Source organism: Sceloporus occidentalis, unplaced genomic scaffold, assembly GCF_023333645.1.
Source record: "Sceloporus occidentalis isolate IW3139 unplaced genomic scaffold, rSceOcc1.0.p SCAF_10, whole genome shotgun sequence".
Lineage (NCBI taxonomy): Eukaryota > Metazoa > Chordata > Lepidosauria > Squamata > Phrynosomatidae > Sceloporus > Sceloporus occidentalis.
The window spans coordinates 3335414-3352935 of NW_028316990.1; the positions used below are offsets into that span (position 1 = coordinate 3335414).

At 39.2% G+C, this 17522-nt stretch overlaps 1 protein-coding gene across 3 annotated transcripts in view; it reads right to left on the bottom strand.

Moving 5' to 3' along the window:
- The window catches only part of RPGRIP1L (RPGRIP1 like), a 66691-nt gene that overhangs the window by 42745 nt on the left and 6424 nt on the right, over positions 1-17522 (bottom strand). For all 3 annotated transcript variants that reach the window (XM_089540258.1, XM_089540257.1, XM_089540259.1), the window contains exons 5-12: positions 16820-16928; positions 14916-15059; positions 10558-10663; positions 8289-8435; positions 7306-7379; positions 2660-2799; positions 502-608; positions 147-197 (exon numbers count right to left, since the gene is read on the bottom strand). In XM_089540258.1, the coding sequence (XP_089396384.1) occupies positions 147-197; positions 502-608; positions 2660-2799; positions 7306-7379; positions 8289-8435; positions 10558-10663; positions 14916-15059; positions 16820-16928 (878 nt within the window). The remainder of the gene's footprint in view (positions 1-146; positions 198-501; positions 609-2659; positions 2800-7305; positions 7380-8288; positions 8436-10557; positions 10664-14915; positions 15060-16819; positions 16929-17522) is intronic.

Sequence of the window (17522 nt, forward strand, 5' to 3'; positions counted from 1 at the left end):
TAACTGGTACGTACAAGCAAGAAGCATTAGCTGGTGAAAGTAGCACAAGAAAGGGCTCTCTTGAAAAGCTGGGCCTTGTGAGAACAACGCTGCATGAGGATCGGAGAGTTTGAAAAGGTGGCAGTCAACAGTTTCTATTAAGTTACCTTTATAAGCATGAGAGCCTCACTGAGTTCAGCCACGTCAACATTGCTCTCCTGAAACAGAGACAATCAACAGGAAGGCATTGTTCGAGGAGAATGAATTATGGAAAGAGACAGTGAGAATATATATAGTGCATTCACACCAGAACATGACATTTAGATAGATATCATGAATAAGTAAACTCTGTCATATCCCTGCATTCTTTAGCTTTGGCTTTTAAGAAAGAAGTATTTGCATTTACAATATAGAAAGCCCACACCACCCTACACCCCCAGCTGATCCCTACCTCCATCCCTCTCTTTCTGGACTATTTTTTTGGGGGGGGCGGAAATAGTAATAGTAGTAGTAGTAGTTCACCTTGGTGAAAAACTTCACACGGTTTTTCAATTCGTCCAGCTGTTGCTTCTGCTCCAGATACTGCAAGCGTAGCTCTTGTTTCTCCTGGGCCAGTTTTTCATTTTGGTCTTCAGAGCAAAATACAAATATATATATGTATATATACACACACACACACACACACACACCAAGAAGAACTTGACACAAAACCAAACCACACCCCAGTGTCTTCTTCAAATCTACCCTTTCTATACACATTTACAACAAATAAACTTATCAAAGGTGATTTCAAATAAAAGTAGAGGTTTAAGTTCAACACTACGCTGGTGGAACTTCCTTCCTCCTGCTGCGGATATATGAGTGTATAAGAAGGACCGACTGTATTTGAACCCTTTGTCTGGAGTTTGTAGAAACAACCTTAAAGTAGAACTATTGGCCTAAATCCCATTGTTATTGCCAACCAGAGTCGACCCATTGAATTGATAGATCCTACATGCTGGTTTACCAAGCTCCCAATGATTTATTGGGTTTACTTTTGCTGGAACTAACAACTTATTTTAGAACTCTTGTGTGGAATCGGTCTAATGGACTATACAGTTACTTGTGCTCTTGGTCTAACCTAATCAAGATTGTGTATTGAGTGCATACAGGAATCTTTTCTCGCTACTACATACAGACGGGAACTTAAGAAAACAAAGATTATGATAATCGCTTGGTAAAACAAACAGCTGTCAAAACCTGCTTGTGTTAGTATCATCATATGTAATCAATATGCACAGGGTGCTGACCTATGCATTCATGTTAAAAAGGAAAAAAATGACTAAAGATTCTTAAACCTGCAATTAATTTAAACATTAAACTGCATTTAAACTTTCTAACCAAAAGAATGGCAAAACCTGAAACTAATCTGCTCACTGAGCAGGGAGTGGAGGGTGTCGGGGGGTGAAGGGAAGCAAGCAAAGAGCCAAAACAATTCTGCATTATCTAAACGAACATATGGAGTTTTCAGAAGGCAGCCCTTCCATGGTAAATTGATGGAAGAGAAAAGAGACAAGAGGAACAATAGTGATTTGTTAATCAGCTCCTGTAGAGCAGCCAGCCCTCTCCATGATCTATTCCTTTACCAGCTCACTTTTTAGGATCTTGACCATGGTAGTCGCAGAAATACAGCTGTGCCACAGAAAAAGCTAGCTCCCTTACCGCTGACATACAGAGAAAAGGTTTCTCATTTGTTTGTTTGCTGGTATAGAGAACCATTTAATCATGGCAGTGCTCCCTTAAAGTGGTTCAGTCCAGAATCAGGTTATTCATTTGTAAAAGAATCTGGCACCATTGGCTAATGGAGAAGCTATTGGATAAAATGAAATGTAACTTAATGCAACAAAACTAAGAGCCCTTCTATGAAAAATGGCTTCTTTTGGTAGATTTTGTTAATACAAATTTTATAATTGTCCACCCTCCAGCTTGCCAGTGGTCACTATGGTCCAGTCTGTTTCAAACAACTTAAACTGTATAGGACTATATATATATATGTGTGTGTGTGTGTGATGCTTTTGAAAGTTTATTTTATAATTGTAAGATTTTGTAGGGTTTTAGCCATCCTTTACTGTTCTATTTTTTGTATAATCTTTTAATAAAAATTACAAAAATAAAAAAAAAATTATTCATTTGCCAGTTTGGAAAGAAGGCAACATAAAAACACACAAGCCCTTATGACCGTGGGTATAGTTTTCATTTGTTTTTGACAAGGTACACACAAGGTACTGTGTACTTGTACTGGTCTGAACTACAATAGGGGTGAGACCCCTGTGGCCTTTCAGACATTGATAGACTGCAACTCCCAGCAGCCCTAGACAGTACAGGTAATGGTAAGGAATGCTGGGTGCTGCAAAGAAAAATATAGAGAGCAGCATGATTTCTGCCCCTGAACAAGAAGGACAGAAAAACACGAGGGCAGAGGTCTCCAGGCAAAACAGGTACTGAAAGGAGGTTCTAATTCCCTGGAAAACCACTGATAGTCAAGAAGACAATACTGGCCTAGATGGGACAAAAATCTAACCAGGTTCAAAGGAGCTTCTTATGTTGCTGGATATGTAACCTTACTCAGTTGAAAAAATTCCCAACAACCCTCAAATCATTCATTTGCACATTGCACATTGCTTCCTTTCCTGCAATATACCTCGTTCCACTTTTATTCTGTCCAGGATGTCGTTTTTATCTGCCAAATCCGACTTTAAAGCCGCCTCAAGCTGAGCAATCTGCAGCTTCAGCTGCTGCTCCTTCAGTTTCCAGTGCTGGTCATGGGTCACCCCGAAGGCACTGAGGAATTGGAAGAAAGGAAGAAGGGCCAACAATAAAAGAAGAAAGCAAGCGAGAACAACATATGGCATGTGAGGAACTCTCAGAAAGCAACTTCAACCGAAAATAATAAGAAAGGGAGGTGGAGTGGAGGGAGGAAAGTCGTTTTAGCGGCAGAGATCATTGTCATCATGTCTGAGGAATTAAGTAAACACATGCTGGTCTGCTGCTGTTGAAACAGAGGCGCCTTTCTGAGGCTGCGGTTGTGGAACATGAAAGAGTTTGTGGGATGAGCAACAGGGCTGGCCTCAATTTAGATCTGCAGAGCCAGAAATGCTGGCAGCCTCTGAACGTTGGTGGGGGCTCAGAGAGGAATTCAGAGGTCTGTTCCAGAGGAATCTGCTACTCAAAACCTCAGCAACCGACTACTGACAGAACCATCTTTTCCGCAATGAAACCTCTACACGTACAAGGGCTACGATTTCCCACCTGATCCATTTTAAGGAACGAGAGAAGGAGGGAGAATAGGATGCCTAGAGGCAGTTGCCTGCCCAAAGAAACACTGGCCACAAAGTAAGGACCTTTCTCCTATCACAAAACAGCCCTTCTGAAACATATTAAAACGTCTTTGTACTCTTAAAGCCAACTTTACAGCCTTAAACAAAAAGCTTTGCATCGTTAACATGGCCAAGAAACCAAGAGACAACGAAAATAAGGCTTACAAAACACAAGTCTGCATCAAATGAATCACAACTTTAAAACCAGGACGAATGTTTGCAACTACATTTCTTGCATTACAATGTTTGTATATCTGAGTGTATGCATGTGTTGTGTGTGTGTGGTGGGGGTCATAAAGCTAAACTGAAAAAACAGAAGCTGAGGGAAGCATTCAAGATTAAATAAAGTTTTCAGGTAGCTCATTTTTTAAAAAAAATTCTACCTTGTCAATGCCTCTAAAATTACATGTTGGTGCTAGAGGAGTACTATCATTTATCCTAGTTTGTGACAAAATCTGGAGGGGTTATAAGAGGCCTGAAATACTAGCTGGGGTGCATCCCACTTTCTGCTCATTACAGTATCTTCCTTTATACTCTGTTTGAAATTTTTGGATTTAGAAAATGGAACTGATGCATTAGGAACTGTCTTTTTGTTAGTTTTATCATTTCTGCCTTTTATACTGAGCATCTGCAGCTTGGGAGAGCTGCTTATGCATGTCTTTCCTTACTTTTCATTTTCTGTCTTGGAAAGCTCTGTGGTCATGCTGACTGGGGGATTCTGGGAGTTTCAATCCCAGAACCTTTTCCAAATTCTTTTCTCTATGTACATGTAACACTGACAAAACAACATTTTAAAAACGAGCTGCAATTTAAATGTCTTTAGGCAATATTCCACCAACGCACATGTGCACTTGTGTGCCTAGATTAAAACACTGCGAAGGGCAATGCTGATGTGATTGCATGTGCAATCTATAATATGTAATCATTCTCTTTTGTGTGAATTCTTCTGTTGGTGTGCATGGATCAATAAAATACATCAAAAATCTTGAAAAATAGGAATACATAGTAATCCTAAATCTGCTTGCAGTGGGGTGACTGTTGGAACAATGCACAACTTAGCAAAACACACATCTTAGCCTTTGAATTTATTACATACAGAGCCAGTGTGGCATAGGGGTTAGAGTGCTGGACTATGACTCAGGAGACTAGGGTCTGATTCCCAGCTCAGCCATGATATCCACTGGGTGACCTTGGGCTATCACACTTCTTCAATCTCAGGAGAATGCAATGTCAAATTTCCTCTGAACAAATCTTACCCAGGAAACCCCATGCTAGGTTCACCTTAAGTTGGAAACAACTTGAAGGCACATAACACCAAACAAGCCTGGATCCAGGCTACCTGAAAGACCATATCGCCCTCTAGGAGGCTGCCTAGGTCTTAAGATCCTCAGGGAAAGCTTTCTCTGAGTCCCACCACCATCATAGGTATGCTTGGTGAGGACACAGTTTGTCTGCTTGTTAGTTATTTGTGACCCAAATGAAAAATCCAAAACACCACACACTGTTTTTGTGAAGCTTCCATGACAGGGCATTTGAAGGTGATTTTTACTCACCCCAGGTGATCAAGTGAGTGGCCATGTACATGTCTAGTTTAATGACATTCAGTAATCATCTGACTGTTCTGCTGCAATTACGTATAGATCACCCTTAACCTGTGATCTTATCCTTGAAGCACTGACAATACTTTGACTTTTCACAGTTTATCGACATTAACACCCATGACCTGCAAAGAGCTAGACGTTCCAGCTATGACCCAGATAGACAACATGTTATTTCTCAGTTCCGGTTTCCCCAATCTATTAAACAGATGTATAGCAAACATCCGGACAAAGCTTTTATAATTAATTCAGAAATGCTGACTATCTTGCAACTAGGTGAATCTAAATTAATGAAAAGAATAGAGGGATTGTTTCTACTTCTTGTGGTTCAGCATTGTGGAGTACGATCACATCTACAGCCAGTATTAAACAAAGTTTTCACTTGCTGGATAAGTTTGCTTACTTCAGCTTTTAACAGCCATTTGTACATTTCCAACCTCAGAATCTGTCCTTAGTTAAAATTCGGAGCAGTTTTCAATTCCAGTTTCTCCAAATCCACATAATGCTAACTTTAAAGACATACAAGATCATTCCAAAACTCATTCTGCAGTTATCATCTCCTTTACACTTGGAACTGTATTCCTCTGGAATGTCTTTGGGGCTCATTTTTTTTTTTGAATCTTGCTACATTTTGAAAACCATCTGGGTATGTATAATGTGCTGGCTATGCAGCACACCATGTCTTTTGGCCAGATGGTACGCAGGACCAGATCAATATAAGAGGGTCAAAGGAAGGCAAATGGCTGCAACTCACATATGCAAGGGTAACTGGCTTCTTGGATTTCCCCACAGTCATTTGGTTAGGACACCAAATTTATTACCGTTCTTGCAATTCTAGTTGAGTTGGACAGACAGTTGACTTCTGGACAAGCATCTATTATTTTGGTTTTGTTTGCTTTGAAAATACCAGTCCATAACATCCCTCTTTCTTCACAGTGCTCTGGTTCATACATTTAGCTGCAGGCAATGCCAAAATAACATGCTGGAAGAGTAGTGCTAGGGTTTGGAAGCAGCCTCCTCTGTTTCTAAGGAGTCACATCAAGTTGCCTCTTTGTTCGTTGCAAATGGGTTCAGTCTGCACCTGGTTCTCAAGTAATCCACTGGGGCTTGCAGAAATTACTTTCTTTTTGTAGTTCCCAGAATTCTTTTGCCATACTAATGGGGGGACTGGTGTCTGGAAGCTGTAATCCAAAAAAGTAACTTTGCTTTGGGCAAATCCAATTGCTGTGTTCACACATAGGTTGTGAACATGGAAGAATGTTTCCAATTTGGCAAAAACGGTAGCCAGGGCAGACCTGACTACTTGGGGACATACAAGCACATAACTTTCAACTTAACCCTGCTCCCCCCCAAAAAACTTTACATTAAAAATATATTAACCCTACCTTAAAATAAAAGTTTACAACCTCCTCTTTTTTGAAGAAGTGCACAATTTGTTTCTCCTATAACTAGAGGGGTCTCCTCCCATCCCCTTCTGCTTCATTATCAGGTGTTTCCTCATTAAAGCCTCTGCAAATTGACTGTAATTGCTTCAATTTTCTGTTCGGCACCAGAAAATGAATTCAATGCCCTATCTCGTTTCATGTTCAGTAGGTTTAGCCTCCTAATTTTTTATTTATGTGATATTAAGCACTGCTGACAGAATTTACACAGGCTATTACCTCAGAGCGACTTTACATAAATATCAAGTGTAGCCACAGCTCTGGCCTTAGGCAATTTGGCACCTGAAAAGTCAAAATGACACCCTGTGCTGTTCTAGACTGGAGTCCATTGTAATTTTCTCTCCTTTTTTTTTTTTAAAGGAACCGAGGTTGAAACCAGAGGCAAAGAAATAGTGTCCAACGCTTTGTTGCCGTCTTCTGTCTGAAACAGACAGCTTCACAACATGGTACATAATGGCAGCAGCAGCAGCATAAAGGGGAAGTTGTGTTCAAAGTAAGTATGCTTGGAAAGGATGGCAGTTCCAATGGTTGAGGAACGGCCCTCCTTCCATACTAACTACAAATCCAGGATACTGTAGGATGCAGCCATGACAGTTAAAGTGGCGCCAAACTGCATTATTTCTACAGTGTGGATGCAACTTTAGTTCAAATAGGGCCAAGCAAAGGAAATGTTTTGCATACTGTTGAACCACATCTCCTCCCCAGGAGAATCTGAACAGATTGTTAGAAGTGTCAATGCAGTGAGTTTTGTGTTCCAAATCTTCTTCACTCTTCAAGAACACTAGCCATTTCTTCCACAATTTCCTGCCCTTAAGGCCCCCCTTTTCATCTAATTTCAAGTCCGCTTGCCCTTACATCATATAGTAGTTATTTTGGCAATCCTATAAATCAATAAAGAGAATATGAAATCTATAATTGGTTGTAATTTACCTGTTGTATAACTTATCATAGTTTTCTTTTAAAAGCTCTCTCTCTTTTTCCAAATCATTAATTCTGTCTTGCAGCTGGAATGAAGAAAAAGGTTATAAGTGATGGTACTGAAAATGACAAAGTAACCATTAATGACAGAAACAGGTTTTTCTGGCCAGAAGCATGCACTGTTCATATTCTCTGTCAGGGAATAATAATAATAATAATAATAATAATAATAATAATAGGATTTATTTATATGCCGCCCAATCACTAGTAGTAGATTGTAGTAGTAGATTGGCTCTTGCACATCTCTATAGCTGCTATGATGTAAGACAAGGGTTCACAACCTCAGGAGCCCGCATCCCCAAGGAGTACGAGATGGAATTTCAGGTGTGACAAAGAAAGGTTTGTGTCCTCGAGTCACCACTTGCTTTTTTCTGAATACATTATGATCTAATTTGCTCCATTTAAATTTGTATTTTATGCACGAAGTTAAAAGCTCATCTAGATACTCCTGAAGTGCAGTGTCCATCATTCCTTGTCATTGGCTATGCTGGCTAGGGCAGATGGGAACTTCATCCATCAACATCTGAAGAACCACATTTTCCCTGTTCTTGCACTGTGTAATGGCATTACTAATCATCATGACCGAGGACAAATGTTGTGCCTCAAAAAGGTTTATTGTCCATTATGAACTCCAGTATGTCAACAAGATCATTTTTGGGGTGATTGTTGGTTGTTTGACCTGTTCTGACTGCTCAGATTCATATGAACCCCCACTATAAGGTAGTAACAATAGAAACAATCGTTGGAATAATTTAAAGAGCATGGGAAATGTTTAGCATGACTGAGCTGTATAAATATCAGGGGATAAACACTGTACATTTATCTGTCATTTCCTGGTAAGGATAAGCAAAATATAAAATTACCAGTTGGATGGGTCCACCCCAGTTTAGAGCATCATGGGAAGACTGGTCAACCTAAACAAGATTTAGCCTCACCTCATCTAACCGTCGCTTTGAAAAAGTGGTGGCTTGTAATTCTCTCTCAAGATGAAGGCACTTTGAACGTTCTTCCTTAAGCTGCAGGTTAAGTTCATCCCCTTTTGCCATAAGTGCATCATGGCTTACTTTAAGATGCCTTTGGTTCTGTGGTGATAGTGGAGAGAACACAGTTCAATGTAAACACTGGAGAGTACCAATGGGGCAGGAGTGGGCAATGGGAAGCCTTTTAGTGCTGTTGGGGCTATGGTGAGGGGCATAGGACACCTGTGAAAGTGGAAAAAAATAGAAATAAAAAACCCAATGGTTTTTAACCTAAGAAAATACCTCTCTAGGTATATATAGGTCCTCCAACCCAACTCTATGGTCAACATCCACCAGAAGCTGACCACAGAATTGTGCTGGAAGACCTACAAATGCCTAGAGAAATGTTTTCTCTAGGAACATCTAGGTACTCCAGCATGACTCTATGGTCACCTTCTGGCAGAGTCATGCTGGAGGACCTAGAGATTCCTAGAGAGAACATATTAATCAAATCCACAAATGAGCAAATCCGCAAATGCAGAGAGCTGACTGTAATTGTAGACACAAGGTGTTGATACAGAGTCCAATGTTTCCTCACAGTAACATTTTGGTTGTAATCTCAATCCAGTCAACAGGAGATGCTCTTGCTACAGGTCTCACACAATGTCATAAAATATGGCTAGGAGGAGGGCAGTGGGTGTCCCTTCTCTGGTTCAGCTATGATGGGGAGGACCAAGACAGACATATGTTTAGTAATTAGAATTTTACTGTGGTTACTATGGTTTGGACATGCTGACCAAAAACACTACAGTAGCCAGCAAAAATCAACCTGACCACAAATATCTTCATGCAGTTCTTGTCATTTTGCTGCTAACCCACCAGTTGATGTTTCATTTGTGTTCCTAATGTTTCTGGAACATGTTGCACTTTTTTTTGCTTTAATTTTTATTACTGTTTTAGTATTTCATAAAAACAAACGGACAAACAAACAAATAAATGTAGACATAGTATTATCTGAGAAGGCGATACCTGCATGTTAACTTAATTTCTTACATATAACATATCTTATCTATGAAAGATGTTTCCCTAAGATGGGGCAGGGGATAGCTTTAACTGCACTAAATAAATAACCTGGAAAAGTCATTATATTGAACTAGCAGTAGTTGTGTTGGCTGGGTGCTTCTAACAGTTGTAGCCCCCAAAAGTACTTTTTCAAAGCTGCGGGCAGATCAAGGCTGGACAACTTGACACCTCGTCCTATAAAAGACTTCCCCAAAACTGAGATCTGTTGGAAGGGTTCTACCCTGTGTCCCACCAGTGGGGGCAATACATGTGTATTTGATGAATTACACACATTAAAAATATAATCAGTTGGATGCTTTATACAATTGTATGTAGATTTTATGTTACAGTCTTGTGTGTGTGTGTGTGTGTGTGTGTGTGTGTATGCATGCATCAGTTGGGCAAACTTTAAGAGCCAACTGAATGACAGGAACTTCATTTACTGTAAAAAATGTCAAGAACTTCTTTTACTGTGTTGGAGGGGGATCCCAAAATAAATGCCTGCCCCACCCAAGACTCTGCACATTACTTTAGAGAATCACTCCTCCTGGACACATCTTCGAGCAGCAATTACTTTTTTCAGACCAAAATAAATAGGGAATGGTGGGACCAGAAGAGGCATGGTGGTGGCGCATTCAGCCCACTGACTATGAATCTTGCCTGCTCTTTACATACTTTCCTAGGAAAATGTTTCACTGCACTAAGTGGGACTTGATTCAGAGCAGAGATAAACAGGACTCCAGTGTTTAATGCCTTCATGGCTGCATCCGCACTGTAGGAACAACTTTAACTAAGATGGCTCAGTGCTATGGAATTTGGGGAATTGTAATTTTGTGGGACATTCAGCTTTCTCAGTCAAAGTGCTCTGGCACTACAACAAAAAACAAAGCAATGAGCCACGGCAGTTAAAGTGGTGTCAAACTGGATTATTTCTGCTGTGCGGATGCAGCTCATGTTTATCTGAATTTCAGATCTAGCATCATTTTAAATATGTCTACTCAGAGGTAAGCTGCAATGAGGTCAAGGAACTGTACTGCCAGGTAAGTGTATAGACACCTTAACAAATGTAAGAAAGCAATCTCTCTTCCTCCTTCTTTCTGTCCTGCTATTACATATAAGCAGACTGGAGGATAATGGAGATATACTTTGTAGTAAGTATACTTAGCTGAAGTCTTTTCCATACCTCTTCAAGCTGAAGTATTTTTTCTTCCATTGCTGCAAACCCATTGCTCTTCTCTGCCAACTGTTTGTGGAGCTTGATCATTTCAACATTTTCTCGAATGGTTAACCTTTCAAACACAAAAGAGAAGGAAAGTCATGGTGAAATCTACAGTACAACAACAGCCACTTAAAGATTGCTTTGCCTTGGAAAGTTTAAAAACCTTTTAAATTGGTTTTTCATGGCTCTTTAATTCCTAAACATACTTGGGGAGAAGGAAGCGTGTAATAGCTAACTTAATTCTTTTTCCTCAAAATTAGCATTATAGATTGTTAAATAAATCCAGGTTTTACTAGAATAGATTTGGACTTTACTCATTATTTGGACATACTGGTTTATGTATGAAACTCTGGAAGATGCTGTGGTGAAAGGAGCAACCTTATCCTTGCAACAGGCAGATACAGTAATTTGTTTTTGCTGTATAGCCACTTTCTTCCAAACATTTGCTGTCAGAGAATCACTATTTCCTGGACTTAAAGTATTTTCAAGAAAAGTGACTTAGCATTTTACACAGATAATTCCTTTAGATTGGCATTCAAATAAGCAGCAGATGTATGTTAACACTGACCATCTTGACCGAAATTCTAGATGGCTGAGATTCTGTTATATATTTCTCGTGCTGAGATTCAATTGAAAACTCACTATTTAATCTTGTTAAAAGTCATCACACAGATAAATACAGATATGTTTTCAAAAACGCATCCCTTGAAGACAGTGCAGGGTGACCTCATTATTATTGTTTTTGCATGTATTCTGAGCAAGAAATGTTTAAAAGGAAACCCCTGAATTGATTTTAACTGCGAATACCAAATAAAGCATGATAAACATCAGAACAGAATCTCACATCTTGAAATACATTGTTTCTTCTCCAATACTTATCTGTTACAGACAGACTGGAAAAATTGTCCCATTGCCGTGCTGGAACCAGAAATTAAACTACAAAGCATACACATCTGTAAACCAGCTGAGGACTTGAAATACGTTTTTTTAAAAACATTCTTTAGAATCTCAGAATCCATTGTGTTTTGCCATTGCCCGGTCAACTGTCCTTTTGGATGAGATTAAAAAGCCTTTTTAAAACGTTTCTTGCCCGAGGAACTGGTTTATTGCACCTTTCAAATAAATAGTAGCAGCAAGGAGACACGTCATTATTGCTTCATCCTAAACACTGAAAACCCTAATGCAAATACATGCTTTTATTAATCTTGCTCCTCACATCAAACAAATAGCAGGAATGCATTCAAAGGAGTTTTACAGGAGTTTCTCTCTTTCCTCGTTTTCAAATAAAAGAGGTGAGAAAGAATGATATTTATGATGTGCAGATGTAAGCTCATTGAGTCCAGCTAATCAACATTAAATAGTACATTCCACCATGCCCAACCTGTCAGCCATATCCAGACGTAGCAGGAAACTATGGTTTCCCAACTACAAGGAGTTGCATTGAGTCCAGGGCTCACATATTATCCCCATCCCTCCTTTTTGTACCAGACTGACACATACACACACACACACACACACACACACACACACACAGACTACTTTTGATTTTAAACTAAACTAAACTTAGGGCAGAAAAATAAAATGCACAGATATAGGATGGGGGACACCTGGCTTACGGAGACAACATGTGAAAGGGATCTAGGAGTCCAAGTACACAACATGTTGAACATGAGTCAACAGTGTGATGTGGCAGCTAAAAAGGCCAATGCAATTTTAGGCTGCATCAATAAAAGTAATGTGTCTAGATCAAGGGAAGTCATAGTGCCACTATATTCTGCTCTGGTAAGGCCCCACTTGGAATACTGTGTCCAGTTCTGGGCACCACAATTCAAAAAGGAGGTTAAGAAACTGGAGCGCATCCACGGGAGGGCAACTAAAATGGTGAAGGGTCTGGAAACCATGCCCTATGAGGAACGCCTTAGGGAGCTGGGGATGTTTAGCCTGGAGAAGAGAAGTTTAAGAGATTACATGATAGCCCTGTTCAAATATTTGAAGGGATGCCATATTGAGGAAGTAACAAGCTTGTTTTCTGCTGCTCCAGAGACTAGGACCCTGAACAATGGATGCAAGCTCCAGGAAAAGAGATTCCACCTCTACATTAGGAGGAACTTCCTGAGAGTAAGGGCTGTTCGACAGTGGAACAAATTCCCTTGGAGTGTAGTGGAGTCTCCTTCCTTGTAGGCTTTTAAACAGAGGCTGGATGGCCATCTGTCGGGGATGCTTTGATTGAGAGTTTCTGCATGGCAGAATGGGGTTGGACTGGATGGCCCTTGGAGTCTCTTCCAACGCTATGATTTTATGGTTTTTACTGCCTAATTTGCTGCCCAAATACATTCCGGGTCCATCCCTGCTTTCAGGAGTGCTCCTTGCGGCTTTTTTCGGATCCAGGACTATTCTGGGTTAAGAAAATGGATGCTGGAGTGCTCCTGGAAGCAGGGATGGACCCAAGATGTATTTGGCCGGCAAATTAGGCAGCAATAACCTTGCGATAATATCAGGCTGCTGCCCAAATTAAATCGGGTAGAGGTAAATCAATTTATTAAGCTCTATAGGCTGATTCCAGGAATTTCTACTTGGTTTAACTATATTTCTTGAAACTCTGCCAGAATCAACACACTATAGGGTTAGATCTTGTTTGGTTCTTACTAACCATAGTTTAGGATAACCACAATTTCCTGAGCTTGGATGTTAGGAGGAACATCTGAACGAAAAGATTTGAAGTGGAAAGTTAAAAAAAGAAGAAAAAAAAGGGATAAGGAATGAGGAGAACACAAAAGCCTAAGACTTTTAACCATTTGTTCTTTTAGTTGAGAAACATGGTTTTCTTTGACAACTGAATTTGGCTACTGTGTGATGTAAAGTACTTTTGAACACATCTTATGAACAAGATAATTTATTCAAACCAAGGAAATTAAAATATTTTTGACTCTGTTTAATTGTGTCACTTGTAGCTAAAGAGAACATCTGGCAAATTCTAACTTCTGAAAATAAATTCTTTCTTTGGTGGAAAAATGTAGTCAGGGAAATAGACTATTCCTACTTTGCACCTCCCTATCTATGAATTAAACCACCTTACTAACAAAACTCAACAATTTATGTTACTTTAGGGATTAGCAATTTGCAAACATGTAAGAAGGCAGTCTAAGATATTTTAGCTTGAGAAGTACCCATGCAAATAGCAAAACCATGGAATGATTAAGAAGTGAAAACAAGTAGGATAAACAAAACTCTATTTTGTATTTAGGGAGGAAAACACCCAAAACACTCCAGATGAACAATTAATGAGCCAAGTACTTCCAACATTAAACTAGTTGCTGCTCTAGAAAATCCAGGATTATGTGAATTATCTACATGCTATCTAGGTTGCCGACGGTTTGCATCTTCTCCATGGCATGATACTGGCCATGAAACTTTATGGGAGGGGTGATCAAAGGTTGCTGATTTTTGCAGTGTGTGTATGTACAAGTTTCTCTTACTAGAGTTTTTTCTTCTAAATAACTGCATCAGCAAATGTGTGTTTAAGACTGGACTTGAGCCCTGAATTTTTAACAAGACGTTCTGTGAGTTGTGCCATTACTATCAATGATAGGGCATTATGCCCCATAAAAGCAAATGCCTTGACAATGACGACGGGGCAACAATAACTCACATATCAACATTCACATCTTATAAGAGACAAAATCAACTTTTTACAGAAAGTTCTTGCAGTTAAACATTTAGCAGCACTTGCTAACTTATTCTTATGTGTACGTGTACCTCAGAGACATTAGAAATTGCCAGTGATTTGGTTAGAGAAGGGGATGGGCATGCTCTGAGAATTAGAGGGCCATTTTTGGCTAATTTTTATAATCTTTCTCAGTGTTTCTAAACTAATGTTTCCAGTAACTAGAAAGTTGTTTCTGGTCACTTTTAGAATTTCTGTTTCCGATGGGGGTGATTTCAAGACCAATTTTGGCTAGACTGAAAAACCTTTATTTTTGGCTGAAAACATTTTGGAGGGTTTTTTGCATGGGAGCACATGGGGAGGGGGCAAAAACAGCGCAAGACTTTTAATGGTGTCATGCAGGCCACAGACTACATGATCACGGTCCCCAGTTTAGTATTACTTCTGACCGCTATACTTAGTTCTCTCATGCAGACAGAGACCTGAGTGCTATAAGTTGCACAGAAACAAGTTAAACAAATACCTGGTTCTCCATGCAAGTTCTCCATGTAACTTTTTCTCCATGCGTACAAGAAAAGTTAGGATATACAATAAAAATGTGAGCAATATTATTGCCCTTCAGATGACTTTATCATCTCTCCATGCTGTTTCAGCCTACCGTTGCCCTGTGGCTTGCTGCTCTTTCAGCTGTAGGAGGGCTTCTTCAAATTCGCCTTCCTTCTTCCTCATTGCACTTCTGAGCACTTCGATGGCATGTTCTAACTCCTCGTTGTGTGCTCTTTGTGATTCAACCACATTCTCTCTACAAAGCAAGAAAACAACAATGTACAGTACTTTGTTTTTAACCATTTAGAAGACACAAGACATATACAGGTATACCTCAGTTAATGAAGTAGATGTGTTCCCAATACTGCTTCTTTAACAGAAAATTGGGCGCTTAAGGCAGAAATAACATGGAAGGATTATGGATAAATTCCTTCACTATGAAAATGAGCAGTTTAACAGCAAACTTTCATCTAAAACTAGCAATATACATATGTGAAATGAAACAACATGGTCAGTAAGTCTGCAAATACTTTATTATTTTCAAAGAGGAGAGACAGTCCTAACCAAATTTACCCTTGAAGGAACCCTATAATTCTCCTGAATGCAATTTGAATAACCCCCTGCATCTAATTTAGTCCATCAACGTCTTGAAATTGGCTTTGAGTCCCAGTTCTGGAAAAAGAGCGGGATACAAATAAATATAATTAATAATAATTTGAAGGCCTTATTCTCTGGGTCAGGATTACAGAAGAGCAGTTGGTCAGTACCAGGGAAATGCCATTTTCTTTGGTAGCCCTTTCATTTAGAAATCTTGTTCTCATCTCCTGCCATTTTTGGAAAGACCCTAAAGGATTTTTTTTAAAGATAGGTTTTTACAGGGTTTTTAAAAAACAGTTCTAAAAAATTGTGTAAGGGTTTCGATAGGTGATTTTATGTTTGGCTGATACGTTTTTTGTAACACAGGCATTGTTATATTCTACTGTAATATGCTGTGGTTTAAACATACATTCTTTGAAAACTTCCTTGGGATCTTCTTCTTAAAAAGTGGCTATGAACATCCTAAATACAAATGACCATACTAGCTCATGTTGGAGAAACACAAATGCCATTATATAAGTCTAAAATAAAAGGCATTCAAATAATTACACTAATCAATTGTACATATGAAGAAATTTTATTTCACTTCATGGCACCCTGAGATAAGTTCTCATACTGTTTTTCAAAGTGACATTGATTTTTAACTTGGTACTACTGCCCATGGAAGGGCTTTAGAAGTAGATCTGCATGGGAGTTTCTAAGAGATAATTAGGATGTTAAGATCTAAGAGATATTTAAAACACTGTAATGCTTTCGAATATGAACTGTTAAATTCATTGTATGCATACCATGATCCTCTTGTTTTCATGTACATTATGGGTTCATTATTAAGATTTCCATCAGACACGGTTATTTTGGACTAGCCTCTTGCTGAGCCGTTGTTTAAAAATATGCATGGACTGTAAAACTGCACATCTTTGAAGCAAATTGCACCATACTAGAAATGAAACAGATGGAACTACAGATATAACTATCAGCACAATCCTAGTTATGTCCACTGAAAAGTAAGTGCCACTGAGTTCAATCAGATGAGTACAGGATTGCAGTGTAATTTTTTTAATGGAACTACTATTGTACAGACAACTTATTTGCATAGAACAAGTTATTTTGAATGTTTACAGATCTTTTTAACAGTTGTCCTTATAGCATACATTTTGTTAGTATCTTCTGTGCAATCCTCTATTCATGTTTTCGGAAAGGTAGTTTATAAAATTGCAAATAAAAGGGTGGGCAAAAATACATGCATAACTCAAGCTGCACTCAGAAATAGAATAATAGAATCATAAAGTTGGAAGAGACCACAACATTCAGTGTGATACCACTTTAATTGCTGTGGCTCAATGCTATGGAATTCTGGGAACTGTAGTTTTGTGAGGCCAAGTAGAAATTGATGCCGATATGAGAACAATGAAGACATACAAATTTCTTATCTCTGCTCTTGCTTCTTCGAGTAGGTTCTGTCCATATTTAGGGGGCAATGCTTGCAGGGATTTCGAAGGTTGGATTTCTATGTTCTGCAACCTCATTCCTAAAAGATAGTGGGAAGGTGATAAAAAAGAGATACAGATTTAGTGACAGGTTACTGACCACAAGAGAAAAGTTAGGCATAAGTAAACAGCCTGAAGACTATCACTCCCTGCTACACTTATAATTTGCTTTGTGTGGACACACAGGAGCTTCAGTTTGTTAACGTGGGAGAAGATCTTTACCTATTGTAAAGACATCCTCATCCATATCTTTTCCTTCACCAACTTTCAAATGTGGTGTGAGCTACATTGCCTCATACTGTCAGATCATCAGTCATCATAGTTTTTTGTGGTTTTTTGGGGCTACGTGGCCATGTTCTAGAAGAGTTTATTCCTGACGTTTCACCAGCATCAGTGGCTGGCATCTTCAAAGAAATAGCCTGAAAACCCCACAAAAAACTATACATCATCAGTCTGTCTTATTCTGACTGCCAGCCATATTGTCCAGGGTTTCAGGCCTCTTTCTGAATCCTATGGCCTGAACTCTTTTGCAAGATGACCTAGAACTCAGTCACAGAACACATCTCCAGTTCAAATAAAATTACCTGTTCCTTCTTATCAAGTTGGACCATTAGGTCATCTAGCCACATATTGCA